The following is a 14,790-nucleotide window of genomic DNA, read 5'->3' as shown; positions in this document are numbered from 1 at the left end:
CCTCTGGTTCATAAGACTCAGAGTCTCAGGCCACCCGGGCTTAGCTCTGTTTTCCCCGAAAAACACTTGAGTCTCCGGTCCTTGGAAACGGTGACCCTCCTTCTGTCTGTGAATTGACCACCCGCTTACAGTTCGTGCAGCCGTTTTGGTTGTTTGTAAGACACCCCTCTCACGGACACCCAACGTTGATGAACCCAAGGTTTCTCAGTCAGTTCTCGGCAGTGACCTTTTTCTAAACCAGAGCGATTTTTTGTATTAGTTAACTTACTCTGGTTTGAATTACAGTTCTGTGCGTGAGAGCTCTGGCCGCTGAATGTCAGCCCTCTGAAGGCAGGGGCTGTGTCTTGGTCATTGTGAACGATTCTGTAGCGGGGCAGGGATTTGTGTAAGGTCAGCACCTAGTAAATGTTTGCTGAGTTGAACTGTTAGGTGAAAGAACTGTTGTAGGACCACTAACTCAGCATCTTTAAAAAACTGTTCTAGAACCCCCCAACCGGAGTCTCATTCTTTTTCCTGCGAAACACCCGATGCTGCCTGAGGCTTGGACCCAACCTGAGGGACCACATCTGAGAAAACCCTGCCTGTGTCTGCAGTATCCGCTTGAATTCCTCAGGTTGTTCAGGAATGGAGAATCTCCAGCAGTGTTAAATATATTACCATCAACTTAGGAGATGGCTGCTTTGCAAAGGAAAGGGCTTCAGGCAAGGATTCTCAGCTCTGAAGAAGAGGAGAAACTGACAAGAGACCAAGCTTTAGTGTCTGATTTTAAACAGCAAAAACTGGAAAAAGAGGCTCAGAAGAACTGGGACCGTTTTTACAAAAGACATAGCACTAATTTCTTCAAAGATAGACACTGGACCACCAGAGAGTTTGAGGAGCTCAGATCATGTAGAGAGGTAAACTAATATTACACCTTATTTGAGCTGTTCTTCATTTAGAATGTGTAGAAGAGGGGGTGTTTTATTGCATTCCCAGGGGGAGTGTGAGATAATTTATGAAACCTCTCAGAGGCTTCATAAATTTTTGTACCTTAGATATACACTGTTTGTCTCAAGTAGTTTTAGCAGTTGCTGAATTGTATAATACAGAGGAGAAAAGACGCTCTAACTGCAGTCCTGTTGTCTAACAAAGGCCAGTCACAGAATTTTGAAATCAGTGACTGGTGGGGCTTTCAGCCACTTCACACCGACATATCAGGCCATCAGCATCATGCTTCTGTATTATGGCAAGAGAAGGAAAAGTAGATAAATATATGCTTTTTTTGTAAGTTAAAAAAAAGGGGGCATTTTCTGTTTCTTTAAAGCTAATCTGAAAGTTGTAAATATTAAATTCATGATGAATGATTTAATGATTCATTGACATTAAATCAACATTGATTGATTTAATGACATTGATTTAATGATTCAGTGACAGGTTCATAATAATAATAATGGTGAACACTTTATCATGCCCGTTTTCTAGAACTTTACATGTGTTCTGTCACTTAAGCCTTATAATAACATGGTGAAGTTTGGCGTTAGTACTATCCCCACTTGCTGATGAAATTGAGGCACAAAGCCGTTTAAGTGATTTGTCCAGTGATAGAACCCGGGGCGAGGGGAGGAGTCCAGATTTGAGTGCACGCGGTTTAACCTCAGAGCCAATTCTGTTAACCATTATGCTGTGTTTTCTCCACACCAAACTGCCCAATGTTGGACGAGGTATCAGTGGCTTTGGGTTATCAATTCACTTAATTGTCTACTCCATGGGGGCAGAGACCTTGTCTCATGTTCTGGACCTTTTAGTTTTTTCTTCATTATGTAGATGTAGTGTACTGTAACTTTGGGTTCTCTTTCCTCAGTTTGAAGATCAAAAATTGACCATGCTTGAAGCTGGCTGTGGAGTTGGGAACTGTTTATTCCCGCTTTTAGAAGATCCGAATATCTTTGCCTATGCTTGTGATTTTTCTCCAAGAGCAGTTGAATATGTCAAGGTTGGTGCACCAGCTGTGTGTTTTGTTATATTTTCCTAGACTTGTTGGACCTGCCTTCTACACCCATTTGCCCAATTTTAGTCCTCTCCCTGAAGCTAACCAGCTATGATCACTGTGAACCTGGTTTTCCTGTTTACATGCACGTATAATATATACAGAAACATAGCAGTATTCAGAAAAGTAGAAAGAAACACCAAACAACATCCTTATCCTTGTATCCAGATTTAATGCTTGCCAGCATCTTGCTATGTTTGCTTTATAGACTTGCTAAACTGTTTTAAAGTAAGTTACAAACGTTGACACACTTCACTCCTAAATATGTATGCCTACATCTTCAAAAAAAAATGAGGACTTTTTCTACATGACTACAATATACTTATCATGTCTGACAAAAATAACTGTAATTCCCTAATGTCATTAATACCCAGTCTGGATTCAGATTTCCCCCGATAGTCCCAGGTGTCTTTAATAGCTATATTTAATTAAGGACTACATCTTACACTTTATAATGTACCTTAAATCTCCTTAGCCTAAAACATTCCTGCCCTTCCCCTTGACCTTTTTTCCCCACTGACATTGAATTTTCGGAGAGCAAGCCATTTTCTATAATGAGGTACCACATGCCAAATTGGGTCTGATTGTTCCTTTTAATCATTGTTTAACTTGTTTCTGTATTTCCTGTAAACTAGAAGTTAGATTAAATCAGGTAAAATACTTCGGGCAAAAATACTTTAACAGCTGATGTTGTTTCTTTCATATTGCATCCTATCAGGAGTCAGTAGTGTAATCTCGCTGTAAGTGATGCTAGTTTTGATCGCTGGGTTAAGGTAGTAACTACCTAATTCCTTTGTTGCGCAGGTATTTTCTTTTTGTCACTAACAGATATGTGGGGGATACTTTGGCAACATGCAGATATGTAGTTTTCCATCAACCTTTCACAGTTTTAGCATCTATTAGACTTTTTAAATAGTGGCATCACATTGTGCTATAACCTGCTTTCTTCACTCTATGTTATATCCTGCTGAGTTTTTCATCCTAGTACATGTAGGTCCACTGCATTTCATTTACCTGTTGTAGTATTCCATAGAACGGATATGCCATACTGTAACAATTGCCTTGTTGATAATTGTTTGAATTGTTTCTAATTTTTTGCTCTTACAAGTAGGGTTAATGTAATCAAAATTGTACACATGCCCCAAAACACATGTGTGCACTTATTTTTGCGGTGAATAATAGAATAGAATTCCTTGGAGAAAGGATACATGTTGAAATTTAAGTAGATAATGCCAAGCTTCCATCCAGAAAATTATACCGATTTATAATTTCACCAATAGTATAAAGATATTTTTTCCTCTATGCCCTTAACATTTGACATCAGTCTTCTTTATATCTCCCAATCTTATGGGCAAAAAGTACTGTCTCCAATTATTTATTTATTTATTTTTGGCTGCGTCATGTCTTAGTTGTGGCATGAGGGCTCTTCTTTGCAGCGCACGGGCTTCTCTGTGGTTGTGGTGCGCAGGCTCCAGAGCACGCAGGCTCAGTAGTTGCAGTGTGCGGGCTCTCTACTTGTGGTGCTCGGGCTTGGTAGTTGTGGTGTGTGGGCTTAGTTGCCCCACGGCATGTGGGATCTGAGTTCCCTGACCAGGGATCCAACCCACATCCCCTGCTTGATCTGTGACCCAGGATGTGATCTATCCTGGAGAATGTTCCATGTGCACTTGAGAAGAAAGTGTAATCTGCTGTTTTTGGATGGAATGTCCTATAAATATCGATTAAATCTATCTGGTCTGTTATGTCATTTAAAGCCTGTGTTTCCTTATTAATTTTCTGTTTGGATGATCTGTCCATTGGTGAAAGTGGGGTGTTAAAGTCCCCCACTATTATTGTGTTACTGTCGATTTCCTCTTTTATGGCTGTTAGCAGTTGCCTTATGTATTGAGGTGCTCCTATGTTGGGCGCATATATATTTATAATTGTTATATCTTCTTCTTGGATTGATCCCTTGATCATTATGTAGTGTCCTTCCTTGTCTCTTTATTTAACATTCTTTATTTTAAAGTCTATTTTATCTGATAATGAGAATTGCTACTCCAGCTTTCTTTTGGTTTCCATTTGCATGGAATATCTTTTTCCATCCCCTCACTTTCAGTCTATATGTGTCCCTAGGTCTCAAGTGGGTCTCTTGTAGACAGCATATATATAGGTCTTGTTTTTGTATCCATTCAGCGAGCCTGTGTCTTTTGGTTGGAGCATTTAATCCATTCACGTTTAAGGTAATTATCAATATATATGTTCCTTTACCATTTTCTTAATTGTTATTGGTTTGTTTTTTAGGTCTTTTTCTTCTCTTGTGTTTCACACTTAGAGAAGTTCCTTTAGCATTTATTGTAGAGCTGGTTTGGTGGTGCTGAATTCTCTTAGCTTTTTTTTCGGTATGCGGGCCTCTCACTGTCGTGGCCTCTCCTGTTGCAGAGCACAGGCTCCGGACACGCAAGCTCAGCGGCCACAGCTCACGGGCCCAGCTGCTCTGCAGCATGAGGGATCTTCCCGGACCGGGGCACGAACCCATGTCTCCTGCATCGGCAGGCGGACTCTCAACCACTGCACCACCAGGGAAGCCCCATCTCTCTATTTATTAAAGTCCTTATTTACATTAAAGAAAAGTTTGATATTTTTTTCCATAATGCTCTTATACATGTGTTAAAACCATCAACCGAAATGTACTGGGAACACACTTGTAGTTAAAAAAAAAAAAAAAAGTTAGGTTTTATTAGCTTGCTGCATCAAGGGAAAATATACCCAGAAGAACTGTGGGAGCATCTCAATAAAGGAAGTTGGAAGGACTTTTCATAGGGTTAAGGGAGCAGAGGCTGGTTTTGGATTATCATCCCTCTGGAGTTACATGCTTCTAAAATGCTCAGTTTGGGGCTTCCCTGGTGGCGCAGTGGTTGAGAATCTGCCTGTCAATGCAGGGGACACGGGTTCAAGCCCTGGTCTGGGAAGATCCCACATGCCGCAGACCAACTAGGCCCGTGAGCCACAACTACTGAGCCTGCGTGTCTGGAGCCTGTGCTCCGCAACAAGAGAGGCTGCAACAGTGAGAGGCCCGCGCACCACGATGAAGAGTAGCCCCCACTCGCTGCAACTGGAGAAAGCCCTCACACAGAAACGAAGACCCAACACACCCAAAAAGAAATAAATAAATAAATTAATTAATTAATTAATTAATTTAAAAAAATGAAAAAGAATAAAATGCTCAGTTTGGAATATGTGATAGACTGTGTACTCAGTTAAAAATGATTGGTTAATATATTTAAAACAGGTAACCACCAAGGACCTGCTGTATAGCACAGGGAGCTCTGCTCAATACTCTGTAATAACCTAAATGGGAAAAGAATTTGAAAAAGAATTGGTACATGTATATGTATAACTGAATCACTCTGCTGTACACCTGAAACTAACACAACATTGTTAATCAAGTATACTCCAATATAAAATAAAATTTTTTAAAAGGAAAAAAATGATTTGTTAAAATGAAATCTTGTCTGTTGTAGCAGTATTGAACACTACATGCTTTCATGTGCATGTGCAAATGGTTCATTACTATTTTACCCAGTTACAAAGTGATCATTGATTTCTGTGCAGCAGTGTACACGTAGAAATAGGATCTCCTTTTGATGCTGTGTTTTTCTCTATGTATCAACATGGATGTGGTGTTAAAATTATTTTGTGTTTTTCTCCTCTCCAGCAAAATCCTTTATATGACACAGAAAGATGCAAGGTATTCCAGTGTGATCTGACTAAAGATGACCTTCTGGAACACATGCCCCCAGAGTCTGTGGATGTTGTCATGTTGATATTTGTGCTCTCTGCGGTTCACCCTGATAAAATGCGCCTCGTCCTACAAAACATTTACAAGGTTAGTGATTGGGAACCTGCACTTGAGGGTTAGATGTCCTGATCTTTTCACTGACCTTCCCTCTGAGGCTCACGTGCTGTCTCGATTGACAGAGTCTCCCCGTTCTCACGAGGTGGGCTGTGTAGTCAGTGTAGGGAAGAAAGTTCTCCTGCATAAAACATCCACCCTAAATTCTCATTTGCCTGGTGGCCATCGCTGCCCTTCAGAGCTTGGCCAGCCTTGGAGCAGGGCTGATTTTGCAGCTGCCTAGGCTCTGCGGAGTCTTGCTGTAAAGTGAGAGGAAGCATAGTTCAGTGCACAAGAGCACACAGTCTGGAGTCAGGGTGCCTAGAATCAAATCTGGCTCCCCTAATGTAGGCCGCTTCCTTTACCTTTCTGAGCCTTCATTTCGTTACCTGTGGAATGTTGAGATAATAGTTCCTAGATCTTAGGATTTGGGGGAGATTACATGAGATGTGTTTTAAGTGCTTAGTGCAGTGCCTAGAAATGGTGAGTGCTCTTTAAAAGTCAGCTGTGGTCGTCATTGTTGTTACTCCCATCATTGTTGTTAGACTGGGGAGAACCCAAGCTGCTGTGGCCGCCAGGAGGCTGCTGCAGCACTCGGGGTAAAGCATCACTCCTAAGTCATGTGACTCAAAACAGGCCACCTTTTTGTTCTTCTCTGGGCCTCAGTTTTCTTGTCTGTAAAATGAGGGTGTCTTTCACTCATGGGGTTATTGTGAGATGCAGGTAAGATCAGGTTCGAGGTGCTTTGTAAACTACAATAGAGGCTCTCTTAGTTGTACAAACAGTGGGTAACCGTGTTGATTAACTTAAAATCAACTAAGTCAAGAAATGATTTTTTAAAATGGTACCTTCTTACCGTAAACATTTTATTAGAAGTTAAAATATGTTAATACTCACTTATCATTCTTTTCATGTAGAGCCAAGGCCTTTTCTTTGAGTATGGGGCCATTTATCTTACATAAATCACACATGTAATAGAGTTTTGGTTTTTTTACAGCAAGAACTTAAAAACAATTGAAAAGTAATATGAGGGCAGATTCTTTTATATTTTTACCCAGACTTTCATAGTTGATTCTCCCATGCTTAATTAAACAGAAGTTTGTTCAGTGCTTGTTTAACAAGTCTTTCCAAAGTATTCAACATACTTTTCATAGGAAATAAAACTGCCTTCTGTTCACGTTCGTATTGCATTGTTTATATGCTCGTATATAATGATAAATCTCAGAACAACAGCACAAGCAAGCTTGGGAATGAACACCAGTGACTGATGGGAGCACCAGCTCCCCGGGAGGCCCTGGAGTGTAATGGCGCATGATCTAGAGAGCCTGGGAGCCTCACCTGCTCAGGGGGTCGTGGCTTCCGTCAGTTTACAGAGAGAGTGGAAAGTGTCCAGCAAGCTGAGGAAGTGGACATTAATTGAGAACCTCTGTATATGTAGAGCTGTACATTAAAATTTAACCCTGGTTCGTGATGTTTTAAAAGAGTAGTGAGGTAGAAATTTCAAATGCTGGAAACCTGTTAGGGAATAACTATTCTCACTGAAAACAATTTTGTAAAAAATTCAGATATTGCCACATTGGTTTTAGCCCTCTGCTTGTGAGGTTTTGTAAGGTTTTTTCCTCCTTACCTCTCCTTTCCCTGCCCTGGCATACGAACAGATGAGAACCCAGCGTATATCCACAGTTGGGCATGGGACTTAAGCCGGGTAAAGAGGGAAGAGGGGACCGATGGGAGGATCCCTGATTTGATGACTCAGTTGAAGGTGAAGGTTTATGAAAGATGGGGAATTAGAGAAAGAGCTGGAAAAATGGTGGAGGGGGTGGTTGGAGAGTGACTTGTGTGACATTGAGAGTACGAAGGGGTTATACTTTACAGTGTTGACAAGACCTTAGGACATTACTGTGGGAGCGAGTGATTAAGGTAGGGTGGAGGATGAGATCTTTGGAAGAGAGAAGCTCAAATCATTGAGGCCAGCATATTTGGAAGCATAATCCATGTGCATGTTGAAATTGATGGGGATTAAGAATGGAGTAGTATGAGGATAAAAGCATAAACCAGAAGATGCATTCATCATGAAATGGTGGGAAATGACCCTGGAACCAATAGGTGACTAACAATAAGGGATAGTGGGTGATATGATCTGATGACAGGAGATTCAGACCTGAAGCTTGGGGAGGAGAAAGGGGAATGCACAGAAAGTAGCAGTGGGGCAAGGAGGACCCCAGCCCCATTCCCACGCCCAGTGATACAAGGACCATGGGAGAAAGCACAGCCTGACTTGAGAGGTTGCAGGGAAAACTGTCCTCGGGACAGTCAGGCTTTTGTTAGCACAAGAATGTGAAGGGAACATTCAGGATACCAGTGATTTCACTGATGGAGGGTTTTGGGGATTAGGAAGGAGTAGGAGGTAATAGGGGCAGGGTAAGGAGTGTCTGGAACTTTGCTGGGGATGAGAGTGCCCACTGTCAGTGTTCTATCCATCATTATACTGGAGGTCCTAGTCAGCTGGAAAAGACCAGGAAAAGGAATAAAGGGTTTTAGAATGAGAAAGAAACAGAACTCATTATTTGCAGATAATATGATTGTCTAATGAGAAAATATTAACAGAATTACATAAGTGTAAGATGAGTGTGCTCAGTGCCACAGAACTGTACACTTAAAAAAGAGTAACATGCATTGTGCAATCTTACTTTTCCACTTCATGTTACGTGTTTTGTTTTACTTCTTTGTTTGATTTTAAGTTTTTTGGTAGACTTTTTTTTTTTTTTTGAGGAAATTGACGGCTGATTTTAAATTTACACGAAGGAACAAAAGACTCAAAACACTCTTGAAGAAGAAGGCGATGGGGAGATTTATACCCTACCAGCTATAAAGGCTTGTTACGACTACAATTATTAAGACACAATGGTATTGGCAGAGGGACAGACAAATTGACAAATGGAATGTGATAGCTTAAAAGCAGATCCATATATATATGGAAATTTGATAGTTGATAGAGGTGACATTGAAGATCACTGGGAAAAGGACTGCTCAGCAAATGATTCTGGGACTGTTGGTAGTCCACGTGAGAGAAAAACAAAAATTGTATTCCTACTTCACATCCTATACAAAAGTCATTCCAGGTGGATTTAAAGACAAATGGAAAAGACAAAAGTTTAAACCTTTCCGAAGAAAACATAGGAGAAAATCTTTGACTTCAGAGTAGGGAAAATTTTCTCAAAGATTCAGAAACATTCTATGCATAAAGATGATGGTAAAAAAATTAAGAGTTTCTGTTCTTCAAAAGACAGTATAATACAAAGAAACTGAAAAGACAGGGTGGGAAAAGTAACTTAAAATCTACTCAACTGAGGGACTTCCTTGGCGGTCTAGTGGTTAAGATTCCGAGCTTCCACTGCAGGGGGCATGGCTTCGATCCCTGGTCTCTTAATATCCAGAATGTATAAGGAATTCCTGAGTAACAGTAAGAATGACAATAGAAAAATGAGCAAACAGGAATGACAATAGAAAAATGAGCAAACAGTCATTTATAGAATAGAACACACAAATAGTTAACATATGAAAAGATAACCTCAATAACCCAGGAAATGGAAAATAAAACCATAATGAGACACCATTAGATTAATAAAGTTAAGTCTGACAGAGCCGGGTATTAATGAGGATATGCCTATTCTTTACTTAAATGGAAACATATAGCATGTTATCTATATTTTAGTATATAATGAAGTGTTATATTAAAAGAAAAGTTAACTTGAGCTGTCCCAGTCCATACCTGGCCCCTTTCTTATAGTAACAAATTCCATTTCAGCAGTCTTCCTGTTTTTACCCGCCAATAGAAATCCTTTTTCAACTGACCTAGAATGAGTTCACGGCAGCATTGTGATGCTGTCATGCATAGTCAGTCACTGGTTCATTAATTTGAGACCATATGCTTCATCAGGAAATTACCGGAAGAAACGAGCTCTCAGCCTCTGACAACCAGGCACCCTTTGGGCAGCTCTGCAGTCTTGCTTGATCAGCTACAGTAATAAGCTGTTGTACGGTAGAGATAATTACTCTAGGATGTTAACACCTGAGAAATTTTAAAGCCACGTAATTTTACACTTAAAGGCAGCCTTAAAGTTGAATTCCCTCAGTTTTGGAATAGAATGGTAAAATAAAAATAGACCAAATTTGTCATCAGAAGACGAGATTTTGGTCTTCCCTGTGCCACTGACTTGCCTTGAAAGCCCAGGCTAGTCACCTGTACTCTGAGCCTCACTCAATGTGGAGTGGGTCTGGTCGACCTCGCCTGCTTTCTTCCTGGAGCTGTTGGGAGGGTGAGGAAAGCCGCTGGCTGCACAGCCCCGCCATCAAAGGAGGTGTTATACCATAATTACTGTCTTATGGACGAGAAAATACATTCAGAGGGATGAAATGTTGTCCACGGTCATTCAGCCAGTTAACAGAAGAGCTGGGATATGGACCAGGATTTCCCAAATTCCTGAGCAAGGGTCCCATGCAGCCTTTCCTTCCCTCTGAAATTAAGAATGGTTTCTTTCTCAAACAGACTAAAATTTTCAGACCTTTTCCTTCTCAATTATTCACATTTTAAAATTTAGCATTTCTGACAGAGGTATGAATGTTTTTATCGAAGAGGCACTTTACGGACAATGTTTTAAATGCATGCTAGTGTTGATAAGAATTCGCTAAATGACGGAATTCCCTGGCAGTCCAGTGGTTAGGACCCCGTGCTTTCAGTGCCGAGGGCGCGGGTTCGCTCCCTGGTTGGGGAACTAAGATCCCACAAGCCATGGGGCGTGGCCAAAAAAAAAAAAAAAGAATTTGCTAAATGAGAAAATCTGCAGCACACTTTGAAGTATTATGGGCAATCTTTCCTATTCTGTTCAGGAGGAGGAAACACATCAAATTACATCAAAAATCTACTGTAATAAGTGCTACATGTCATGTCTTAAAAATCGTCTTGTTGATGTGATGGGGCAGAATATATTTAATAAAATCAATGCCCCCTTTTGAAGTCCACTCTTATTGGGTAAAGTTACGCAGTTTGAAAGAATCCCCACATAAAAAGCAAGTGTCACAGCGAGTACCACTTTCTTTTCATTCTGAAGAGCATATGGCTATTTGCTGTGTAAGAGAGGGGCAGTTATACCACTCCCGGCGGATTTTACCTTCCAGTTTTTGAGACATCTGCTCTGTGACAGCTATTTCTGAAAGGCTGTAGTGAGGGACTCCCACCGGAGCCTGACACTGGTCCCTTCTCTACACACTGCACTAGCGTGAGGATGCTTCGCCTCAAATCAAGAAGTGCAGCAGTGTGGGAAGAATACTCAAGTCACCCCTTCCCTCACAGCCTCTCTTGTCTTGTCAGTAGTGAGGACAGAACTGGAATGACACCCCCTGCCCCTACTCCGCCCAGGGCTAACAAACGTCCCTGATCCTGCAGTGTGATGCCTTTTACCCCAGCTTGGGTCCTGCCTCCCCTCCTTAGTAGCTGTTGTATGATCGTGGGCAAATCACTTCCCTCTTCTGCTACCAGTTTCCTTGTCTCACAGAGGATAATCACACTCCTTCCTTCCTTCCTCCCAGAATTGTATGAAGACCCAATGAGAAAATGTCAAGCTATAGAGGGCCGTCCACTGTTAGCGTGGTGGGCAAGCCATACAGAATTGTAGCGTGGGAGACCAGAGCTGAGACTCAGGATGAGGAAGGCCAAAAAATCAGTAAAAAGTGAAAATGACATAGTATTTTTTTCAAGAAACAATTTGACTGCAGGGTCATGGATTAGGAGATGGCTAATAAAATGGTGGGAGAACGTGCTTTAGTGAGGGTATGATTGTTTCTTCTGATGTCTTTAACACTTGAATTGTGTGACACTGGACCTTCCACAGAGTCTCATTAGTGCTCAGGAAGTACCCCCCCACCCAGCCAGTGCACAGGACACTGCCAAGCCTTAGCACTCCTTTGTTTATCAGGCCCTTTTCCTTCATAGTACGGGTATTGCAGTCTGGCCCCTTTCATAACTGTCACAAATGCAAGTTATTTTAATCCCTAAATTAATCAGGTTTTATTTTATAGTAAGCTCTGTTTGACTGGGTCCCTGAATTACCTGCAGCGTGTTTTGTTTCGTAGGTATTAAAACCAGGCAAAAGTGTCTTGTTTCGCGACTATGGGCTGTATGATCATGCCATGCTTAGGTTTAAAGCCGGCAGCAAACTTGCAGAAAACTTTTATGTTAGACAAGATGGAACCAGATCGTATTTTTTCACTGATGGTAAGATTGCTGGAATCTGTCTTGACTGCTGTTTCCTTGATTGCATTGTCACTGTGGTACCAGTTGGAGTGGAGGTGACTGTACCCCCCTCACAAGCACAAGGTCCCAGAACAAGCCCGCTCACGCGCACCACTTACCAGCCCCGGCTGTGAGCTCACAGGCTGCCTCTGGTGACGGTGTCCAGTTAGTGAGCCGGATCAGTGGACAGGCTCTGATGCGCCGCCATGTGGGTGACACCAGGAGCTGCGCTGGAAAGCGGGGAGAGCAAACCAGAATCTTCACTTCGTTCACTCAGGAATAAAGCAAATAGGACAGGGTAGTGCCTTGAGATTACTTGAGTCTCACAAAGGTAAGAAACCTTTTTCTATAAAAGTGGTTGAGGGACTTCCCTGGCGGTCCAGTGGTTACCTTCCAATGCAGAGGGTGCAGGTTCGAGCCCTGGTTGGGGAGCTAAGACCCCACATGCCTCGAGGCCAAAACATAAAAACAAAAAACAAGCAATATTGTAATAAATTCAATAAAGATTTCAAAAATGGTCCACATCAAGAAAAATCTTTAAGGAAAAAAGTGATTGAAACTGTTCTTACACAAATTTGCTATAGAGGGGTCTTTAAAAGGTCATTTTTGATAAGAAAACCATCCAAACACCAAACATGATTTTAGTCTTCTAGGTATTTTGAACGTTAGTTTTAAGCCTGTTAAATACAGGCATGCCTCGTTTTATTGTGCTTCGTGGATATTGCATTTTTCGTAAATGGGATGTTTCTGACAACCCTGTGTCGAACAAGTCTTTTGGCACCATTTTTCCCACAGCATTTGCTCACTTCATGCCTCTATATCAGATTTTGGTAATTCTCGCAATATTTCGAACTATTATAAATTATTATATTTCCTATGGTGATCTATGACCAGTGATCTTTGATGTTACTATTAAGACTCGCTTCAGCCTCAGATGATGGTTAGCAATTTTTAGCAATAGAGTATTTTTTAATTAAGGTGTGCACATTGTTTTTTTAGACACAGTGCTACTGCACACTTAATAGACTACAGTGTAGTTTAAACATAACTTTCATATGCACTGAGAAACCAGAAAATTCGTGTGGCTCACTTTATTGCAATATTTGCCTTTATTGTGGTGGTCTGGAACCGAACCCACAATATCTCAGAGGTATGCCTCTAATCTGAACCATAAGATAATTACCTACTTAAGCTCTAATTTTTACAACATTTGTATTTCTTGAAGTGAAATATTCTCTTAAAAATAAAGCTAAAAATGAGTGATTACCATTAAAACTATAAAACCATTAAAAATGTATGGTGAAAATTAAAAATTTATTTTAATGTTTTGGATTCATGAAATCTGATTAAACCAATTATAAATAATTGAGAAGATGCAATATCTTCAAAGTGCTTTAGAGCACATTCTTTGGAGTAATGCCCTCGATAAGAGTCTTTGTTTTTGCTACGTAGCCATTCTGTTTGTTTCACTTAATGTGTAGTGATGTATTACTTGGATTAACTTTTCCTTAGGGTATGTCACCATCAGATGATTTTTTTTCTCCCCACTTTGGTCACCGATTTTCCTCCTTCATGTTAGCGTAGATGAGGTGCTTGATGTAAACAAATTGAGCACACACGCACTTTGCATGAGTACAGCCAGTCTGGAATTGTGTTTCTTTTTACTCAGACTCTTGTCCTTGGGGAATCACAGTAGGGCAAGGAGGGTGTACTCCAGGTTGTTCTTAAACTTTTTTGCTTATTGTTTATTTGGGAGTTTTTGTTTGACAGGGAGAAGTAGGAGTTTGTTAACTTTCCAGAACAAAATCTCCTTTACCTTTTAGTGTTGAGGTTCTCTTTCCATTAAGGACGCCCTGTCTCAGCCTCCCACCCCCCTCACCACTGCTCAGTGGTGCAGTGGAGTCCAGACTGCGAGCGCTGTTGATCTGCTTGTCTTCTAGAATTCCTGGCACGGCTCTTTATGGACACAGGTTACGAAGAAGAGGTGAACGAGTATGTGTTTCGCGAGACGGTGAATAAAAAAGAAGGCCTGTGTGTGCCGAGGGTTTTCCTTCAGAGCAAGTTCCGAAAGTCTCTGAAGAACCCAACTCCTGTGACCCCCGCGCCTGGGCCACGAGTCCTGACCTTTCATGAGGTTGATGTCTGTGCCTCCCCTTGAAGAGGAAAGTTTAAAGTCACTCTTTTTATTTTGTGTACTTTTATAGTTTAACTTTTTAAAATGAATATATATACTTTTAATATTAAAAGGTAGCAAGTGTGTGTGTGTTACAGAATTGTAAATAAAATTGCAAGACCTGAAGAGGAAAGTTTTATGGCATAAAGTGATTTAGCCATGTTGTCTGAGATTCCACAGAGGAAAGCACGAGGGCCTTGTAGCACTTAAAGAGACCTGTGTCATTCATTACTCCTGAAGTCTGTCAATGTGTCTCTAGGCAGCATGTCAGACAACACTGTGGGAAAATGAGGCCAAATAGACTAAAATAACACATCCCTGTGTATTTTTAGCTTGAAGGATTGTTCTCTTCTTTCTCCAGTGTCTCATGTTTGCCCATTTCCCTCTACTTTGGTTCATTTATGTGCCTCCTCAGGACCAGTGTC

The 14,790-nt window shown here is 41.1% G+C and overlaps 2 protein-coding genes across 2 annotated transcripts in view; one reads left to right on the top strand and one right to left on the bottom strand.

Annotated features, from left to right (window-relative positions):
* The window catches only part of EAF1 (ELL associated factor 1), a 15,248-nt gene extending 14,682 nt beyond the window's left edge, over window positions 1–566 (bottom strand). Inside the window, exon 1 of the mRNA XM_060098860.1 lies at window positions 553–566. Within this exon, the coding sequence (XP_059954843.1) occupies window positions 553–566 (14 nt within the window). The remainder of the gene's footprint in view (window positions 1–552) is intronic.
* METTL6 (methyltransferase 6, tRNA N3-cytidine) overlaps window positions 1–14,790 on the top strand; it is a 15,137-nt gene extending 347 nt beyond the window's left edge. Inside the window, 6 exon segments of the mRNA XM_060099450.1 lie at window positions 484–896; window positions 1,841–1,972; window positions 5,724–5,894; window positions 12,033–12,174; window positions 14,133–14,290; window positions 14,292–14,790. Of these exon segments, the coding sequence (XP_059955433.1) occupies window positions 672–896; window positions 1,841–1,972; window positions 5,724–5,894; window positions 12,033–12,174; window positions 14,133–14,290; window positions 14,292–14,315 (852 nt within the window). The 5' untranslated portion in view covers window positions 484–671 and the 3' untranslated portion in view covers window positions 14,316–14,790.

The sequence above is a fragment of the Mesoplodon densirostris genome, chromosome 5 (genome assembly GCF_025265405.1).
Source record: "Mesoplodon densirostris isolate mMesDen1 chromosome 5, mMesDen1 primary haplotype, whole genome shotgun sequence".
Classification (NCBI taxonomy): Eukaryota; Metazoa; Chordata; class Mammalia; order Artiodactyla; family Ziphiidae; genus Mesoplodon; species Mesoplodon densirostris.
The sequence above is the reverse complement of the archived record's forward strand: the minus strand, read 5'-3'. Positions and strand labels throughout refer to the sequence as shown.